The sequence below is a fragment of the Xiphophorus hellerii genome, chromosome 4 (assembly GCF_003331165.1).
Source record: "Xiphophorus hellerii strain 12219 chromosome 4, Xiphophorus_hellerii-4.1, whole genome shotgun sequence".
Lineage (NCBI taxonomy): Eukaryota > Metazoa > Chordata > Actinopteri > Cyprinodontiformes > Poeciliidae > Xiphophorus > Xiphophorus hellerii.
In genome coordinates this window covers 34,736,075-34,757,689 of record NC_045675.1, presented here as the reverse complement: position 1 = coordinate 34,757,689, position 21,615 = coordinate 34,736,075, and the positions used below count along the sequence as shown (strand labels likewise).

At 40.0% G+C, this 21,615-nt stretch overlaps 2 protein-coding genes across 8 annotated transcripts in view; both read right to left on the bottom strand.

The window, feature by feature from the left end:
• Window positions 1-1,990, bottom strand: part of cemip (cell migration inducing hyaluronidase 1) — a 214,942-nt gene extending 212,952 nt beyond the window's left edge. For all 5 annotated transcript variants that reach the window (XM_032561532.1, XM_032561533.1, XM_032561534.1 and 2 more), the window contains exon 1: window positions 1,860-1,990. The gene's annotated coding sequence lies outside the window, so the exon portion shown is untranslated. The remainder of the gene's footprint in view (window positions 1-1,859) is intronic.
• Window positions 1,991-5,782: 3,792 nt separating this feature from the next.
• The window catches only part of celf1 (cugbp, Elav-like family member 1), a 90,426-nt gene continuing 74,593 nt past the window's right edge, over window positions 5,783-21,615 (bottom strand). For all 3 annotated transcript variants that reach the window (XM_032560526.1, XM_032560527.1, XM_032560529.1), the window contains exons 10-11: window positions 18,239-18,382; window positions 5,783-6,384 (exon numbers count right to left, since the gene is read on the bottom strand). In XM_032560526.1, the coding sequence (XP_032416417.1) occupies window positions 6,257-6,384; window positions 18,239-18,382 (272 nt within the window). In that variant the 3' untranslated portion in view covers window positions 5,783-6,256. The remainder of the gene's footprint in view (window positions 6,385-18,238; window positions 18,383-21,615) is intronic.

Sequence of the window (21,615 nt, the reverse complement as noted above, 5' to 3'; positions counted from 1 at the left end):
GTGATAAGAAACCTGGATCCTCACAGGGGGGTTATATAAATGTCCACATAGATCAGCCTATATGAGTGATCCGCACCGAGGTAAACTTCAGAGATCAAACCACAACAGCGCACATGATGTGGTCAACGTGTAGAGGAGCCAGAGATGTGATTGGTGCACGCTCCCTGTACAATGCATGAAAACTATAAATCCATCTTTTTTCAGGAATAATTCTGCCCTGACAGTAAAATGCTCACCTCAGAGCAGAGGGTGGGGTGGTGGGGGGATGCTGTGGGAAACCCTGATTAACTCTGAAGCCACTTTAAGGAACAACATAATTCTGTAAAGGTATTCATAGGACTGGAATATCACAGACATCAGCAAGCCCAATAATACTCGACATCCTGGATGACATTGTTAACCTGGCCAGCCAATAGGTCAGATTTTCCTACATTGTGGAGAGACCATGAGCCCATGAAAAACTAACTTGTGGAATTTTAATTATTTGGACTAAAGGTACAGACACACTATCATGCTGCAACCAGCAAGGGGACATTTGTCACCACCCCATGCGCTTGCTCCTAACCTAGTTTCCACACCGCCAGACTGTAGAGGAGGCTTCAATAATATGCACACCCATGAGAGCACAACTGTGAAGCATGCTATCAGCCTCCTAAAATGCCAGCGGCGGTTTCTAAATGTTATTTCCTCTCAATGTGGCTACCAAAAATGTTTTCAATTTCCACCTTTCTCACATTGCTTTTGATGAAATTGTATTCTTCCCCCCAATTTCCCTGTGGTTGCCATCGTTAATCATGGAATAAGATGATCAGCTGACTCATTTAAATAAACACTGACATTCATAAGGTGACTGAATGTGGTAACATGTAGAGGGCAGAACCTGAGGCAGGACCTTGTACACAAGGGTCAGCTGTTATCTATAAACAAAGATTGCTTGCTGATGTGTGTATGCATGGATTTATGAATCAAAATTTTTTTTGGTGCACCACTTTTGTCTTTTGGATGTATTCACACTTTCAATATGAATCATCCTCAATCTTTTATGAATGAGACCCTGGAACTGTTCAAGAAATTCCTATCTCATTGTACTGTTGATGTAGCAGCATATCATGAGAGACTTACTGAATCTCAGTTGAATGCATCTTGCAGAACCCAGATAGGAGCTTACGTGTGCACCAACAAATTTAAGGCAATTGTGGGTATATCCTAACCATAATAGAGGCAGTAAACCACACAATGTTAAGTATATTTAAAACAAGTTTCAGTTGTTAACAAAAATAAATTGACAATCAAAACATGATCAATTATGAATGACTGAGTTTAATATTTTTGTACATAACTGTGTTAAACTGCCAGTCTATTAAAGCAAGATAAAGGGATGATCCTTTTATTCTTTGATTCTTCACTTTATGACAAAAGATGGGAGCGTGTAGTTTTTCCTTCTGACTGGGATTTTTTACATTTACACTGAGACTGGACTGCAACATGCCAAGCTGAGATTTGTCATGGAACACTCCTTTGCTCTCAAGGCGAATAACAGCAGATCTGCTGAAAAATGCATCTAGATGTAGCAGATTCGGTGTTGTTTTTTTTGTTGTTGTTGTTTTTTCCGTGAATTGCAGATTCTATCCCCACTTATGTCAGACTAGAAGGAGGCTGCAGATAGGAAGCTTCACACTTAGACTAAAAATAATAATAATTTTCATAAAATGCGCACGCACAGTCCACATCCACTTTATATTTAATGCGCACACCTGCGGCCAAATCACATATGGTATTTAGTAGTCCGTAACAAATATGGCAGGAACACGTGCGAAACAGACGAAATCTGTATGGAAAATGATAAATAGCACACTAACCTGTTGTGTTTAAGATGCGACTGGTCCAGAGAGGTTGTGTGAGACTTGTGTGAAAGACAGAGGTATGACGTGGTTGGGGAAGAGCGGTTCTTCCGCCAGACTGCATTCCGAGGATTTGAAGCAAAAAGACAGGAGACGGCAGGCGCAGCGCCGCCCCATCTGGAAGAAATACACACCCACCCAGGGACCGTGTGCCAGCGCGCCCATTTCTGACAGAATGAATCTGTTTCTTGTTAGTTTGTTTCTGATCTGTCGTTATAACTATTCAAGACAAATAAAGCAGACCAATATCCTGTCTTTATGAATTTCAACGCATCGCCATCGTGTTAGTTTTGAATTGTAAAATGCTTTGTACAGTGGAAAATTATGAAAATATTGAATATCAGCCTTATATTGAAAGTTGAATTTGCATGATTTTTTAAATGGAATGGAAAACATAATCTTTGCATATAGTATTTTGTCATAAAAATATTCGAGGAGGCTTTGTAGAAGGGCAGAGCATAAAGTTCAATAACTACCCTCCAGAATTTAATCAATGTTTAGATTTTTTGCTATCAAAATCACAGATTTTTGTATTGCTACTTTAGAAATATTTGCTGTATCTTTTTCAATTATATATATATATATATATATATATATATATATATATATATATATATATATATAACCAATACAGCAGATTGGACACATTCATTTTATTATTTAAAGAACTTAACTCGATTATTGCCTGTGTTAAATTCAAATTCAATGCAAAAATACTTTATCAATCCCAAAGGGCAATTAAATGTTGTTGTTGGCAGAAAAGATCTCCTGCCAGATCTCATGTGCTACACTGAATTTGAAGAAGTCTCTGACTGAAGATGGTCTACCTTCCCAAAACAGTCTCATGAAGAGGATGGTCAGAGTTGTCCATAATTTTCTTGATCCTACGAAGAATCCTTCTTTGCATGATCATCTCACAAGGTTCCACAGTTGTCCCCAGAACAGAACCAGCCTTCTCTATCAGGCTGTTGAGCCTTTTTAAGTCCCTGACTCTGATGCTGCTGTCCCAACAGATGACGGCAGAAGAGATGACGCTTTTTTTTTTTTTCCAAGATGGCGGCGCACGCAGTTGCAGCGGCTCATTGCTCTCTCGGTCGGTGCTATGTTTGGCTGCTTGTGTACGTGTTGATTTGTGTTCCGTACTCGTCATGTCGGACAAACAAAATATACAGTCGGGACGATCTCCTGACGATCGGTGCCCGCTACGAACTAGATGTTACAGCTGATTTTCAATGCTTGTTCAATATTCCCGGGGACATAGCGAGGAGCCCCGGCGCGCCGTGGATTACCATCGCAGCAGGGAGGAAGCGACGGCGGCGTAGAGAGAGAAGGTAGAAGCGGGGCTGCAGGGCCGGCGTGCTAGCTAGGCTACGGAGGCAACCACACAAACCACCGCTCCCCAGCCTGTTTCTCTCGAACGCCAGATCCCTTGCAAACAAGATGGATGAACTGAGACTACAGGCTGCATCTCACAGTGCAGTGAAGGACAGCTGTATTCTTCTGATCACGGAGACCTGGCTGCATCCAGACGTAGCGGACTCTGCCATCGAGCTAGCAGGCTACACAGTACAGCGCCGCGACAGAACGAAAGACTCCGGTAAGAGCAGAGGAGGAGGGCTCTGTGTGTACCTGAACAACACCTGGTTACTAACACAGCGACTGTCATCAGCCATTGCTGCCCAGACCTGGAGTATGTGACTGTTAGATGTAGACCAATATACCTCCCAGAGAGTTCACCATAGTCATGGTAGCCGCTGTTTACATCCCACCGGATGCTAATGCTAAAACAGCTATTGGACTTTTGCATGGCAGCATTAGCCATCTGCAGAGCATCTATCCAGATGCTGTGCACATCATAGCGGGGGACTTCAACCATGCAGACTTGAAGACGGCGCTCCCCAAGTTCCACCAGCATGTAAAGTGTGCTACAAGAGAGGCTAACACTCTGGACAAAGTCTACTCCAACATCAAGCTAGGCTACAGGGCTAGACCACTTCCTCACCTGGGTCAGTCCGATCACCTGTCCCTGCATTTAATTCCTGCTTATGCCCCCCTCAGGAAAACTGCTCCAACCATCACCAAAACCATCAAATCCTGGCCCGAGGATGCGACACAGCAGCTGCAGGACTGTTTCGACAGGACAAACTGGGATGTTTTTGAACATCAGGACCTGGAGGTTTTTACGGACAGTGTACTGTGCTATATCAAGAACTGTATTGACACTGTAGCTGTGGATAAACGCATCCGGGTCTTCCCAAACCAGAAGCCCTGGATGACTCAGGAGGTCCAGCGACTGCTAAAGACCAGGAATACCGCCTTCAGGTCTGGGGACAGGACCGTCTACAGTACAGCCCGAGCTAACTTGAAGAGCGGCATCAGAATGGCTAAGTCTGACTACAGGAGAAGGATAGAGGTCCTCACTGGAGGACCTGCACAGCGACCGCTGTTTAAGAAATGCACAACACATCACAAAGGACACTTCTCACCCCGGACATTCTCTGTTCACACCGCTGCCTTCAGGCAGAAGATACAGAGCAATCAGAACAAGAACCAATCGTCTCAGAGACAGTTTCTACCCAATAGCAATAACAAAACTAAATGCAATCAAAAACAACCATTAATCATCATAAATGATGTATGTGAGAATGTGGCTGTTCTTATTTAGTGGGTTTTTTTTGTTTTTTTTTGCCAGTTTGTTGATTCTTGCGTTGTGTGTGAATTGTGAGACAGTTATTTTTTGTTTTTGGGCATGTGCACTGACTGATGGCACCTTTTGAATTTCATTGTTCTTGTGACAATGACAATAAAGATTTATCTTATCTTATCTTACTTTACGAAGTTCGGCCCATTTACTTGTATTAGCTTGCTGGCAGATAAGCCACTTTAAATATGGCGGATGTTATAGCATATAGCAACAACGGGCCGACCCGCTCAAGAAATAACTTCTGGTTCAAAAGCACTGTCGTCCAATCAGTGATTTCTCAGGTCTCCAACTGGGGCATACCCTTTCCGTTTTGTTATTGTTGTAGTGTTTTTGTAATTTGTGATTGTGCTTTGTTAATGTTGTAGTGCTTTTCAATTTGTTATTGTGTTTTTGTAATTTGTATTTGTGGTTTCGATTTGCTGAAGTGCTTTGCACCTCAGGACCACCGTAAATCTCTGCTACACTTTACAAAAATTTAAGGTTCTAAATAAAAAAGCTTTAATGAGAAGCTGCTCTTATTAAAATTCCTCATAAACATTGATTAATTGTAATGGCTCTCAATACAAGTTATGGGCTATTTAAATTATAACTTACTGTAAGCTGCTTTATTTTTAAGCCTTTTTTAGTTTTGCCATGTCCTGGGTGACAAGAACCAACAGGTAGATAGAAATGAATATCTGGGGGGTATTATAACTTAGGGACAAGGGTGAACTGAAAATGGATGGATATTATAACTTAAACAAAAACTTAAACCCTCTTGACCCCCTTGGGATTTACGCCTATGGTTATTTCTAGAGTCCTTCTAGCTCCCCCCATAGTGTTTCTAGTTTTCTTATTATTTCACTTAAGGTTTAGTTAATCTTTCTGTCTGAATCAATGCCAGCTTTCTTTAGTGATTCTAGTTAGGTTTTTTCTTTGTTTAGGCCTTCTAGTTACTCTAGCTATATGTTCTTTAGTTCTTATTATTGTTAGATCAGCCTTGTTTCTGCCTTAGGTTCGTTATAGCTTCCCTCATGTCTTTTTCTCTTCTATTTTACCAGCTTTTCTTTAGTGTTTCTTTAGTATTACAAATATTTTCAGCTTCCCTGTGTTTCCTCCCTCACCAGTCTACCTTGCAAACCTAAGTGAGTGGGTGGGTTGGTTGGTTGGTCAAAAAAGTATAATACTTACAAACTTTCAAATGCAGATTTAATGGATATATAAAGTCCACAAAGTACCACACTATAATTTTTTATTATACACACCAAAGATACATATTTTTAAAACTCATTCAATAATACCTAACTTAAATAATTTAACTGCTATACAAAGGGAAAAAGTAATTTTTTATGAATAGTTTGCTATTGAGAAACTTTTCAGATGACAACAGATAAAACAGGAAAAGAATCATTGTGTATCACATTATGTATTTGACTTAAAAAACTCATACAGCAAGATGATTCTACAAAACATGACCATCAATTTAGTATAGAAACTGATAATGTCTGTTGTATAAAAAATAATGTACTTTCACAGCACAGCAAGCTTTAAGAGCTATGTAGTGATTATTTGTACTTTTATAATGAAAACAACAGTACAGTAAATGCCAAATAAATAATTCTTCATTCACGTACTTACTATAAGACAATTTGTTCTATAGGCCTTAACAATGCTAGTAAGGCTTACTATCATTCTTTGAACGCTTTAGTTGGACCTTCAGTCTTTTCATACCGATCTGGAAACCGTTCATTGACTGGATGGCTGCTTGTGATGACACTGGGTTATCATAGCTCACAAAGCCTGAAGAAGAAGTATAAGGATTAAGTTCAACCAAAAAAAGCACATGTCAGAAGACATACTGTCCTAAAAGTAATATTTTTACACAACAATTATTTTTGTAAAATAATAGTGATGCTTGCCTTTCAGCAGTCAAGCATCACCTACACTTTTCTTCCTATAAGAATTTTTCTATTTTATATCCTACTTTGATGATCATCTTTTAAAACAACACAAAGCTTGAGCAAGAAAATATTAAAGTTTGATTTATCATTTTTGGAATGGTTTTTGGAACCATTCCACAGGGGGGCCTTATTGCTGGGTTGCAGGACACATGACCCAGATGATGCACAAAATTCCGATGGAGGTCAGGAAGAGGACCTCCAGATTCAAAACAGAGTGAAATGGATCACGAGTATGTTAATGCCCTAAATGGGCTGGCACAGATGAGGTATCTCGAAAAAATATGCATATATTTAGGATATGATTCATGTTGTCTTGGTGAAAAAGACTTGTCATAAAATCTAGAGGATTTACGTGAGATAAATATAACTGTCTGGCTCAGAAGACCACATTTTATACGAGCCAGAAAAGCCTGGAAGCAACCTGAAACAAAATAAATCTTGTTTCAGGTTGCTTCCAGGATTTTCAACAATTTAGGATAAAAAGAATCATTAAATGGCTGTCTACTTGGTTCTGTCCGGGTGAGTAGTGACTTGTGCTATGATCACAATGCTATCACTAATGCAAACAACAACCTAACCCATGTTATTTCTATGTGCTTGGCTCTACTTGTAAATAATTTATTTAGCTTCTGTAAACTCAAATTCATGCTGGAGTTGTATGTTGATGTTGAGTCTTACTGCACTCCTACATTGCAGTTCAATCATTCGCAGCAATCTACAAAAACTCCATTAAAAACATGGTTGGTGGCCAGAGAGAGTGGAGAAATAGTTACAGCTCACTGTGACTTACATATGAATGCTTGTCTTTCTAAAGTTTCTATGTTGTTGATCCAGTTTTCTCATCTTTTTTCAGTACATTATCTAAAATGAACTCCCTTGTGACCAACTACCTTCACAACATGAAAATGAAGTTTATTTTTCTCTCTAATAAAACGATTTTAACACAGACAACTTGCTAAGTCTGGTGATTGAGGCACTCGGGCAGTCATTCATCCAGCGGTCTGCCATGTTTTTGAGTTAAAAAGTGTTTAAAGCTGACAGGAAGTTTGAAAATATCACTTGATAATTATATGTTATTGTAAGATTATTATCTAAACACCAACTATAAAGTCTTAAAAAATGCAAACATTTAAAAAAACTTTAATAAGTAAGCAATGCTAAGTCTGATCAGGGCATAAGTAAAGCCTGGTGGCCCGTCAGGCTTATAACACATTGTGGGAAACCCTGACAGACTTTAGGCATTTGGAAGCTGGATCAACATAAATAAACAGGCTGCATTTACTTCCGGACCCCCATCTGCATTGCATGACGTCGGTCATCTGCAAACAGCAGCACTGGATTCATTTTTGAGGTGGGTGGAATTTGGCGTGTTTCTTCACCTCAGATATGCACTTTGAACGTGAGCACACATGTTCAACAGGCATCTGTCAATCAACTCAGTGGGTTTGTCACAATTTGTCCTGAAGTAAACGACCCTTACCTGAAGGACAAAGTTGTCGGGTCTGTCATGCGCTGCTGTGTGGCTACTGATTTGCTAACTATTGCTATTAAATGTGCTGTGGTCAGAGACTTGGTGGAAAATAATTTTTTAAAAATGGTTAAAAGTTGTCAGTGGGGAACATGCACAAGGCACGCTTTACCCAGAGCATTTAGAGGGCAGAATAGACTTTATTCCATTTTCAAAACTGGAATAAAACTGGAATTTGGAAAAAAAATTAAAAAATAGATAAATGCCTGCAGCCGGCCTCATGAACAGCTGAATACAGACATCAACAGTATTAAAACAACATGTTCGTATGAAGGTTTTGTCATCATTACATCACATGCTTAATGGTAAAATCACAGAACAATGGGTCAAGTTTGATCCAAAATAAATATGCTGTGTCTCCAAATATGTACAGTTTCTTTGTAAAGCAGTAACTTTTAAGGAATGTGGTACAAATATTCATACACAGCCTGACATACTTGATTGCAAGTGCAATATACGCATGATACAGACTTTTTCCTCTGCTTCTCTCCCTACCCATTCTCACCATGCTTGCTCTGTTTTTGTGTTGCTTTTTTGGAGCCTTTCTTTGTACATCCTCCGAATCTACAAATTATGGATCTGGTTAACTGGTGTATCAACGCAATTGATCAAATTTTCTCAACGAAAAGACTGGGCACAGGAGAGCCCACTTGTTCTGCGAAGGGATGGATTCACCCTGGATTTATTCATCATAACAGGATTTCTGGTGATTGGAACTTGTGGATACCTGGCTTATTGACTAATTTGTGACAGATTTGGCCAAGCTAGCGAACACTCAACTGTATATTGTGGGACAGAGACGCAAGTTGGATTCAAGTCCAACTTGCCCAGCTGAGGACTCAAAACTCACTAGCGGGATGGAATCAATATTGAAGAAGTTGCTAGCTTTGGTTCAGTGGAATAGCCCCACTAATTTGAATATACTACCATAAGAAATAAACCTGTTAAAGACTCTAGGACAAACAGAAATTTTAAGTTTGCCAGATCAAAAGAGAATTTGTTATTCTGAATCTGGCTCCCTGTGGCCTTCTGGCCATTTCGAATCTCCTGGAGTTTATTTAAACAAACTGCTCCTTCCCATCTCCTCACCCCTCCTAATGTCACCCTGGAATCTTATGGCTGAACTCTCCAAGACTCACTCTTCATTATTCCACCTTTATCAGAGACTTTATTTGGGAGAACAGGCTGTGAGAGACATGGTCTAATCTGCAAGCAGGTCATAGTTACAGACAAACACACACTCCCTGACCTCAACACCTTTGCCAGCATGTCTTTGTTTTTGTCTTGCTATATATGCCAATGTTGTCTTTTCATTATATTTATCAGTTGTTATTTAGATTCTGTGGACTACTCACTTTTAACCCCGAAAAATAATTAAATTAGCTTATTTTAATTTTTTTCTTTTACTTTTCTTAGAAACTGTAGTTCTCACTATTTAGACCAATATTCTACTTCTTAGATTAATTTTTAAATTGTTACGCAAAGAAACTCCTATTATTGCAACCCAGAAAAGGAATTGAAACAAACTTAGAATCCAGAAAAAAATCTTCCAGAACAGGAACACGTAGTTTTTATTATTACTTAGAAACTGTGGAGTACTCATTACTTTTACAAATTTAGAGCACACTTAGAAAGTCTTATTTAACAACCCAGAAGTCCAGAGGATACTTGCACTTATTTAGCAACCCAGGACAGGGATTAGAACATACTTAGAATCCAGAAAAACTACATTAGCAACTACTTTTTAGACCAGGGGTGGGCAATCCTGGTCCTCGAGGGACAGTGTCCTGCAACTCTTAGATGTCTCCCTGATCCAACACACTTGAATCCAATAGCTCAGGGGTGCCCAAAATAGGTCCTCAAGGGCCGGCCTCCTGCACATTTTAGTTCTCTCCCTGGTAGTACCAACAACCTTTTCAGCATGTTAATGTTCTTCTGACAGGAGACCGCCTTCTAACGCCTTCTAACGAGCCATCATTTGATCCAGGTGCGTTAAACCAGGGAGAGAACTAAAACATGCAGGAGACCGGCTCTCGAGGCCTGGAGTTGCCCACCCCTGTTTTAGACTCTTATTCCTCCAACCCAGAAAAGGAATTAGACCAGAGGATATTTACTTATACTTATCTCCCAACCTTGAACGGGAGTATCTAGTTTACATACTTAAGATCAACATTAGATTCTTTTTCTTCTTTTGCTTTTTTCTTTGGTTTGTTATTTTGTTTGTATTTCCTTTTAATCCATGTAAAGCACTTTGTATTGCCTTGTTTCTGAAAATGTGCTATATAAATAAAATTGCCTTACCTTACCATGCCGAGGATGTATAGATATGACAAAAATCACGACTGGTCAAATATTGGAAGATTTAAAAAATATAATAAGATAGATGTCAAATATCCTCCAGCAATGCCAATTTTGAGCAGCAGAACAACCTAAGAACTGCAGCACGTCATCACCGGAACATCTGGTTCCTTTGGGACGAAAACCAAAAGGCAGGTCAGATTATATTTGCTGTTCCACAAATTGTGAGGGCAAAATATCTCTGAGTGGGACAGAAAACCAGCCGAACTGCTGACAATATTTTTTGCATTAAAACAAAATTAAAAACACGATGATTAAACTTTAACATGGTTGTTATTTAACAAACAAAAATTCATTTCAACAGAGACCTGAAAACTGTCAGTAAACATCTATACTTATGGCTGGCTGGCTTTTGGATGAGCAATGAAAAAAAACTATTCACGCAATTATTTTTCAACCTGAGCAAAAATAATCTGCTCTGGGCAAAGTGTGGGTGAAGATTTGACTCCCCCTGTTCTGGCACCTATGTCTGCAACCCAGCAATTGCTTAGTTATTTTTTAAAAAATCTCACAGAAAAATTATGAGAAAAGTAGATCAACAATCTACAGCTAAAAACAGGAGGTTTGGAAACTATTCCAGAGTTTGCAGCGAAAACTTTCTAACAGGTAAGATAGCATTGTTTAAATTATATTTTCAGATATTTTATTGGACAGTTACTTCGAAAAACAAGCAGTCATATGCAAGGTAAGATATATTATTTTGGAACCCTGTTTTTAATGGTGTTTCTGTAAATTGCTGCGACTGGTTGACCTACATTGTAGAAATGCAGTAAGACTCTACATTAACATACAACTCCAGCATGAATTCGGGTTTACAAAAGCTAAATAAATTATTTACAAGTACAGCCAAGAGGATAACACTAACACTAACCTGTTGTGATCTGCAGCTCCAGATAGTTATGGGTTAGGGTCGCCTCAACGCCGGGTAAATCCTCAAGAACATATGACAAGTCTTTTTTACCGAAACAAAATGGCTCATATCCTAAATATTTTTTCGAGATACCTCGTCTGTGCCAGCCTATTCAGGGCATTAGCGTACTCTCTGGGATCCATTTTGCTCTGTTTTGGACTGGAGAAATACTTCCTGACCCCCATCTGAATCCTGCGTTTCATTCAGGTCACGTGTCTGCAACCCAACAAAAGGGGGGAAACGCTAGGACAATTCCAAGGGCCCCTATATTTATTTCTATATATAGAAATTTCAAAAATGGGGGCCCTCTCAATAACAAATTTAATCATATTATGTTTTTTTTAATTGTTTTTAGCAGTAAAAATTAAATGTTACCAATCCCAGACCAAAAAGCACAAATTCATATTTACACTGTACACTCCCCTGCATCTGCATAAAATGGTCTGTTCCTGCTGAACACACTTGACAGTGATGGTGTTCAGCAGCAGTCAATAGAAGGCAACAACAATTGTGGCAGTTACTATGCTGCCAAGGAAAATAATAAAGGCAGGTTTTCAAAGAGAGAGAGACAAAGACAAGAGTTTCAATTTGTGACAGTTTTTCTCAAAAAGAGGTGGGTAGACCATCTGAGATTATCAACTTAAGCGAAATTTGGTATTGGGGCCCTCTGTCTCTGCTAACAATGTGGATTGCTGCTATAAACAGTCAGACAATTAGATTATTTGAGCACCAACTATAAACTTATTGCTGTTTACATTATATCCTATATATTTTTTGGCCCGTCAATTTATCCGCTAGTTGATTTCCTTAATTTTGGGATATCTGTGATAGGTCGATACTTACATGCAAATCTGGCCTTTTCCCCTGATCTTATCTTCCTCAATAAAGGTTTAAAAACCAAGCACTAGCTTCTTCTGCTCTACAGTGAGAAGTTTGACTGACAGACCAGCCCACCAGGTCATGTCTGCACGTTTGCAGTTAACAATAGTTACCTCACTGTTGCCAACTCAGTGACTTTCTTGCTACATTTAGTGACATTTCAGAGAGAAAAAAAATTAGTATCGGCCAAAATCAAAATCAGCAGGTAAAGCTTCTTATAGATCAGTAATAGGCAATCGGTCAGATAACTGCAATTGGTGCACCCCATATTTAAGATGGAATAGCATATTCATGGCATATTTTGATTAAATTAATTTCTCTTAAGTGCATTTCCAATAGCTAAAAAAATAATTTATACCAGGTGAGTCTTTCTCACCTGAGAATATTGATTTCCCGCTTATTTCCCGGTCCCGTGGGGATTTCCTCTCCCCAGCTTCTGTCTCTCGTCCTCCTCGCTGCTCCCATCCAGAACACCTTTGGCTCACCTCTAGTCCTCACCTGCCTGTCCACCCGCCGAGGAACCTAGAAAGCAAGACAGATCACTACTCACCCAGTACACCTGCAAGCTGTGGATGCTCCATGCCCCTCCTCGTTCCCCTCCCCTGCTTCATAAAGTAAGACCCAGACTCCTTCTTCCACATAATTCATCCTATCACGCCCATTAATCATTTCCCTGTCTTCCAGTGAAGATCCGGTCCAGATTCGCTGTTCCTCTCCGGTGCAGAAAAGAACATTCAAGAACTTTCTCTGTTGAATAAAACGTTTAACCATGCTATCCCTGTTGTCCATAGTTATTGCTCGCACCAGAGTCATCCAGCATCATGACAGAATCATCTGGCCAAACTGACTCTGCAGCACATTTACAGGCAGCACTCTCTGAGCAGTGAATCCTCCTGGGACATCATGACCACGCAATTAGCACCATCTCCCAGCAACAGGCCTACATCATTCAGTCTCTTAACTGGATTTCAGATCAGCTTCGGCGGATGGAGATCTCACCGCAGCCTCAACCTCAGCCTCAGCCTCAGCCCCAGACTCCACCAGTTCCCACACCAGCGCCTCCCGACACTTCCCTTCTCCCTGCTGGCAGAGATGTCGCTTTGCCTACTCCATAACCATTCACGGTAGAGTTGGGTAAGTGCAGCGGATTTTTACTCCAATGCACTCTTATCATTAGTCATTCCCCTCGATCATTCCCCGATGACCCGATTAAAATTTCCCATGTCATCTGACTTTTAAGGGACAAGGCGCTGAGGTGGGCAGAAGCCCTTTTTGATGAAGCAACTATTCACAATTAGTGAATACTTACACTTAGTGCGTTCCTTGAACAGTTTAAACCAGGGGTCTCAAACTCCAGTCCTCGAGGGCTGCAGTCCTGCAACTTTTAGATGTGTCTCTGCTGCACCACACCTGAATAGAATAATTAGGTCATTAGCAAGGCTCTGGAGAACTGATCTACACAAGCAGGAGATAATTAAGCCATTTCATTCCAGTGTTTTATACCTGTGGCACATCTAAAAACTGTAGGTCTGCGGCCCTTGAGGACTGGTTTAAACAAACATTTCATCCAAGTGTTCGTGAGGAAGAGGCTGCTAAGAGACTTTGGAGCTTAAAACAGGGGAACAGATCAGTGACTGAGTTTGCCATAGAATTCCTGGTGGCGGACTCAGGGTGGAAAAAGCCAGCACTGAAGGGGGTGTTTCACCATTCACTTAATGAAAAGATTAAAGATGAACTGGCCTGTAGAGATGCACCTGTTGGGTTAGATGAACTAAGTTTGAGTCCGAGAGGGGATGAAAGGAGGACAGCCTTTAAGATCCATACAGGTCATTTTGAGTATTTTGTGATGACTTGGATGATATTCTAATCTTTTCAAGATATAGAACAACATCAGATCCATGTTCAAAAAGTTTTTCAAAGACTCGTGGAAAATCACCTTTATGTAAAGGCTGAAAAATGTGAATTTAGCATGACTTTCTTGGGTTTCATTTTTGAGGGTGGACAGGTGAAAACAGATCTATAGAAAAAATTTGAGCAGTCTTGGATTGGCCAGCTCCAGACTCCAGGGAGGATCTCCAGTGTTTCTTGGGATTTCAAACCTCTATAGGAGATTTATCAGAGACTTTAGCATCATTGCCTTTCCACTTACTGTGCTCACCTCCACCAAAAGGACATTCTTTTGGACCCCTGAAGCTAACCAAGCATTCACTGAACTGAAACAAAGGTTTGCCCATGTTCCTATTCTCATTCATCCAGAACCTGACTCCCAAGAACTTAATGTGTTTCCCCTTTTGAGACCTCTCTAGGTTTCCAGCCATCCCTCATACCCTCCTCATTTCCAGAAGTTGATGCTTCCAACATGGGGGTAAGTGGTCCTCTCCCAAAGATCCCCAGAACACTACAAACTCCACCCTTGTGCCTTCTTCTCCAAACGGTTCACCCCTCAGGAGAGAAGCTATAATGCTTGTGACAGGGAGCTTCTTGCTATTAATTGTCTCTTGAAGGATGGAGGCATTGGTTAGAAGGCACAGTTACACCCTTGATAGTCTGGACAGACCGTAAAAACCTGTCCTATCTTCAGTCAGCTAAGAAACTCAACCCTAGACAGTCCCGCTGGACCCTATTTTTGTCTAGATTCAATCTCAACATCACTTACTGTCCAGGAATAAGTAACATCAAACCCAATGCACTTTCACTTTAACAGTTTTCCCTTGACAATTCAGAAGAAACTGTTGAACCTGTCCTTATGCCCTCTTGCACTGTGGGAAGTCTTAAATGGGACATTGAGAGACGTATTCAATGAGCCTCAGTGCCAGAGCCCGACCAAGGCGGGGGACCCCCTAACCATTTTTTGTCCCTTTCAGGGTCCGCTCCCAGGTTCTCCTGGGAACTGGGCTCACAGTTCCCAGTTCTCCTGTCACCCCTGAGTCAGCTGCATCATTGGGCTACTGAGTCGATACTTCCCGTGGCTCTTCCTCAATAAATATACCACAGATTTCATCTCCATCTGTCCCAAGTCGGCTCTGCTCCCACATCTCACTAGACTTTGTCATCGGTCTTCCAACTTCTAAAAACAAAAATGGTGATCCTTACCATCATAGGCAGGTTCTCTAAAGCTTGTCATCTCGTTCCTCTCAACAGACTCCCCTCAGCCTCTGCAACAGCCAGACTTCTGTTCTTCCACATCTTCAGACTTCATGGAATTCCCACTGAGATTCTTTCTGAGGGGCTCAATTTATATCTCAGGTTTGGAAAACATTCTGCTCTTCTCTCAGTGCAATACCCTGCCTCACTTCAGGAGGAACACAGAATCAAATGGTCAGTGTGAACATTTGAATCAAGAACTTTAAAATGCTCTTTGTTGAATCTGTGCCAACAACCCAAGCTCCTGGAGCCTCCATTTACCTTGGCTTGAATATGCTCACAATTCACACATCTCAGCAGCTATAGGTTTTTCTCCTTTTGAGACCTCTCTAGGTTTCCAGCCATCCCTCTTACCCTCCTCATTTCCAGATTCCACCATTCCCACAGTCAGGACTCACCTCAGGAACTGCAGGAGAATTTGGGACCAGACCAAAGAAGCACTTGATCAGACTTCGGCCCAAAACAAGAGACTTGCTGATCGCAGACGCACTCTGGTTCCCGCTTATCACCCAGGCCAGAAAGTCTGGTTCTCTTCTAAAGATTTTCCCTTAAATGGATACTCTAAGAAACTCTCTCCCAATGGGGAGACATCCCTAATCAACATCAGGGATGCTCATCCAAACTTATTGCAATCACAGCTCAAGTCTTCTGCAGGGGCCCGAGTGCCAAAGAACTTTAATTCATTCATTTCAATAAACCTTTTTAATCACTGTTTTTCTCTGTTTCAGTCTCTCCAGATTGAAATGTCAGTATGTCATAAACAGCATCTCTCCTTAAACTGGAGCAGCCTTAAAAACGTACAGAAGACGAGACACTTACCAGTTTTTTTCAGTACATGCTAGGATACATGATGGTGTAACGTTGTTTCCATGGTTACTGATAGTTACACTCAAACCTTCACCATGCGATAATTGATATCTATCTAATCATACTTACTAATAGAGTATATGAACGTTATTCTTCTTACCTTGTAGAAAGTGTTTGCTGCAAATGCATGGTTACACCAAGAGCTGCCAGTCATTATGATTTACGGCTGCTATCCATCGCTGCCGCATCTTTCCTTTTTAAAAGTTCTAAAATAAAATGACAAGTTTGGTTTTCAACCTGTTTGCGCAGCCAACCGCGTAGTACCTTGTGACCATTTTTACTGCGAAATCAACTAAATAAAAGCAGTATTAGACTACCATATGTACATTTTATGACAGGCTTTAAAGGAGCGCATAGGTTGTTTTGACGTCCATCATGGTGGAGCTGGGGGAGTTTTGAAGAGAGTGATGTCACGTGCAAAGGGTCATATTGTCACATTGGCTTTCTTTATTCACTTGTGTTTGTTTGCCTAATTAACAGCTTAAGGGTTTGATTTGACCATCAATAAGTGTCCTTATAAAATAAAAATGGGATGTTTTAGCCACCTTTGTGCTGGCTAACACATGGTATTTCCGTACTTCATTCAACTGCATATGAGGTCAGCTGTAGGCCATGACCCATTTCTTGCATTATTCCATACTCCTTTTTGGTTTGGGAAATGTAATAAATTGTATTCCACCCTCTAAATGTTATGGGTAATGGCTGTTGGGATTGCACATTTCTGACTGACAGCTTTGACCATGATTATTTATTATTTTCCTCAAAATTTCTCAGACTGTAGCGTGGTTGTTATGATAAACACTGTCAATATTGTGAGGTCAGTTTATCTGGATAACGGATATGTACTTTCGGACAAATTCTTTTCGCCAATTTCTCAGTTACTGACAAATACCCTGGAATGATCGGGGGAGGATTGCTCCCCCGATCATTCTGCCCCCATCTATGTGGGGGCAGAGCTGGCGTTATGTCAATTGTTTCCCAGAAGTGATAATACACAAAGTTCGAATCCTTTTGCATGATGTGTTTTTTTAACTCAATATAATTGATTTTTTTTTCATTTTGTGTATTTTAAAGAAAATGCCACAACAACTACAAATAAGAAATGTTAAAGTAGATGACAAAAAATAGAAGTAAATTTAATATTTTCTGGGGGTGCCAATGGGGTGCTATGACTTTTCCAGGGGGTGCTATATCTGTTGCTAGATAATGTCAAACATTGAGAAGTTTTAATTATTGTTAACAAACGTTATCAAACATGCCGTCACTAACCCTTCTGAAGTAAAAAAAAACCTCAGAAGTATACAGAGCCAAATACGATAATCAACTAATTTAAAGTTAAAACTAAGTTTCACACAAACACAAGTTCGCTATCAAGCTAATTTTCTATTAGCAGCGCCACAAATCTTTTTGATAAACATTACATTTCCAAGACACATAAAAACAAACCTTTATCTTGGCTTTTTTCTATTCTTCCTCTTTCTTTTCTCTCTCCCTGAAGGATAAGTCTTTGTGCCACATTGTTTTGCTAACTTATCTTCCACAGGAGCTTTGGAGGTTTGGATGATCCAAACCTCCAAAGCTTGGGTCATCCTATATTACCAGTGAAGCATGACCTATTTATTTGTTCTTTTTGTCCATAAAAATGATTTCTACATACACTATCAAATATATATATTATAAAAATAAATCACAACTTTATAATGAAATTGTGTGTTTTTGTTACTATAATGACATAGAAACCATTACAAAAAAACTAAAAAGCAGCTCCACTGAGAAAGCCCCTTAGTGCCCCGGGGCCCTAAGCAGCTGCTTAGTTTGCTTATGACTTGGACCGGCCCTGGTCAACAGACAGAGTAAAAAGGTATGAATGCTTTTGAGATGATCACCAGTTCAGGTTATATCAAATGTAACTCCAAAATGACACCACAGGCACAGTTTCTTCAAGATGGGTGCTTCCACAGGAAAACATGCAACTTGTTATGCAATCAGGAGTTTACATAGACTCACCAAAACATTTGCTAAGGTTGGTCTGTTTGTCAATGAAAATCTTTGCTGAGATCACGTTTCCAAAAGGTAAAAACATCTGCAGCAGGTCCTGGTCTCCAAACTCCTGAGGCAGGTGATAAATGAAAAGGTTTGCTCCCTCTGGTCCTACAGAACAAAAAGAGCATTTGTCAAAATAAACAGGAATGGTAATCCACAATACCATTAAAAATATTGATGTCCTTATGTATTTCTTCCGTATTTGCTTTTTCTTGCTATTGTAGATAGACAGATTTGAGTTTTTCCCCCACAGTGAAATTGTCATCTCCATCTCCCATACAGCACTCTTACATATACATAAAAACCCTTGCCTTGGAAATTCTTCCACCCCAGCACACTACAGTGCATCATCATCATCATCATTATCATCATCATCGTCAACTTTATTTATAAAGTGCTTTAACACTAGACACAGCTGAAAGAAAGTGCTGATCAGTAACACATAAATAAGATAAAGAAAGCATTAAAAAAAGAACAGGGTGATAAAGCCTTCCCAGCCGCTTTCCACAGATGTTAAAAGATCTCAGCCTCCTCAGGGAATACACTCCTTCTCAGGCCTTCAATTTGACAAAGCAGACACTCTCAGGAGGGCATCCCCCAAGAAATCCTGTCAGACTGCGGTCCCCAGTTTGTCTCCCAAGTTTGGAACCAGTTCTGTTCTGGCATTGATGCCAAAGTCACATTCACTTCAGGTTATCATCCCCAATCGAAGGGGCAAACTGAAAGAATGAATAGAGAAGTAGAATCCACCCTCAGATGTCTCACCTCCACTAATCAATCAATCAATCAATCAAATTTTATTTGTATAGCACATTTCAGCAGCAAGGCATTTCAAAGTGCTTTAAATCATTACAAACACAGAAACACAATGCAACATAGAATCAATAATCAAAACACAGCATTAAGTCAAGTTCCATCAATAAATTTGTAATTGATTACATTTCAAATACAATTCTAAACAGGTGGGTTTTTAGTTGAGATTTAAAGGAAGTCAGTGTTTCAGCTGTTTTACAGTTTTCTGGAAGTTTGTTCCAAATTTGTGGTGCATAGATGCTGAAAGCTGCTTCTCCTCGTTTGGTTCTGGTTCTGGGGATGCAGAGCAGACCAGAACCGGAAGACCTGAGAGATCTGGAAGGTTGATACAACAACAGCAGATCTTTGACGATGCTAAGCCGTTCAGTGATTTGTAAACTAACAACAGTATTTTAAAGTCCATTCTTTGAGCTACAGGGAGCCAGTGGAGGGACTTTAAAACTGGTGTTATGTGCTCCATCTTCCTGGTTTTAGTGAGAACGCGAGCAGCAGCGTTCTGGATCAGCTGCAGCTGTTTCATTGATTTGTTGGACAGACCTGTGAAGACGCTGTTGCAATAATCAATACGACTGAAGATGAACGAATGGATGAGTTTCTCTAGATCTAGCTGAGACATTAGTCCTTTAATCCTGGAAATGTTCTTCTGGTGATAGATGGCCGACTTAGTAACTGTCTTTATGTGGCTCTGGAGGTTCAGGTCAGAGTCCATCACTACTCCCAGGTTTCGGGCCTGATCGCTGGTTTTCAGTTGTAATAACTGACGCTGTGCATTGACTCTAGATCGTTCCTCTTTAGGTCCAAAAATAATAACTTCAGTTTTGTTTCTGTTCAGCTGGAGAAAGTTTTGGCACATCCACACATTTATCTGTTCTAAGCATCTGTTCAGTGATTGGATGGGTTCTGAGTCACCTGGTGATATCGTAATGTAGAGCTGTGTGTCATCTGCATAGTTATGGTAGCTAATATTATTTCCTGTTATAACCTGAGCTAGTGGGAGCATATAAATATTGAATAAAAGGGGTCCTAGGATTGAACCTTGGGGTACCCCACATGTGACCTTTGACCTCTTTGAAGAAAAGTTTTCAATTGAAACAAAGAAATCCCTGTTCTTTATGTAGGATTCAAACCAGTTAAGCACTGGACCGGAGAGTCCGACCCAACTCTCCAGTCGATTCAGTAATATGTCATGGTCAACAGTGTCAAAAGCTAGTGTCACTAATCCATCTAACTGGTGCCAGTTCTTACCCTGGGGTACGAACTGTGTGAATTATACTCATAATTCACACATCACACATCTGTGTGAATTATGATCATAGAATTATGAATCTCTGCTGTCACTGGTTTGTCTGCCTGTGAAGACTCTCTTGGTTATCAACCTCCATTATCCCCCGCAGATGAGAAAGAAATATTTGTGACGTTAGTCCACCATCATATCTGTCCCTGCAAAAATAGTCAGTGGAGTGAATTGTAATCTATCAAAATGACAAACACGCTTCAGATTTTTCCATTGTTTTTCGAGTCAAATACGGAAAATATGGAGCCCTGGTCTGCAAAACCGATCTTGGACTGCCTCTGTCCCTCCTCCAGTCAATGGCCAGTTCTTTTGTCTTGGATGTATTTAGCTCCAGGCCATTTGTGTTTATCGCCTGTCGCCAGACAACAAAGTTCCTTCCCGGGCACCTGTGCACCTCGTTGTTGTCTTTGATATGCACCATGATAGCAGTGTCATCAGCATACATACAGTATTTGCTCCTCTATATACTGTATTTCTTTTGTATTAGATTTTTCTTGCTATTGTTTCAAATCAGCAAACACATTTTAATTGTTAAAAAAAAAGATTAAATGAATAAATATAAAATGCACTTTTCAATTGATTTCATATAATGGACAAAGTTACCCAAACCAACTTGGCCCAATACAAATTCCCCCCTTGTTAAATTGTGAATTTACTGCAATTGTCCAGAAATCCATAACTAAAAAGCAAATTGATGATCCAAGACTTTTGGGAAAAAACTTTGTGAACTGGGAAGTTCACAAAACCTAAAGTGTAAATAAAGTGCAATTTTTTGGAAAGTGTGCCTTCTGTTATATCTGGCATAAAATGTAAAGAATTTTAGAGAAAGATCATACTAACACAATGTACAAGTAGGCATTGCAGTGACTTTAAAATATGGCTGCCACCATGTTTTAAAGTCACTGCCTTGCCTACTTGTACATTTTAGAACCGATATGAAGGTTCTTGAAAATGGTTATTGTTCCACTTGTTCTAGAAATGTGCTGTTTAGGGTGGCAGCACATTGGAGTAGCTCTGATACTTTCATTGAGATTCAAATACATTTGTCACACGGTACAGTGCGATAGTTTTTACCATTTTTAAAAAAATGAGAATATACTTGCAAGGTTAGAGGAAAAGCAAGTCAGTCAATGTGTCCAACAATTTTAAGATTTTTGTCGGACAATTGTAAGATATGTCTGTAATGTCCAAAGTGTTTTCACAAACACTGCAGCAAGAAACTAAACAGGTTCTA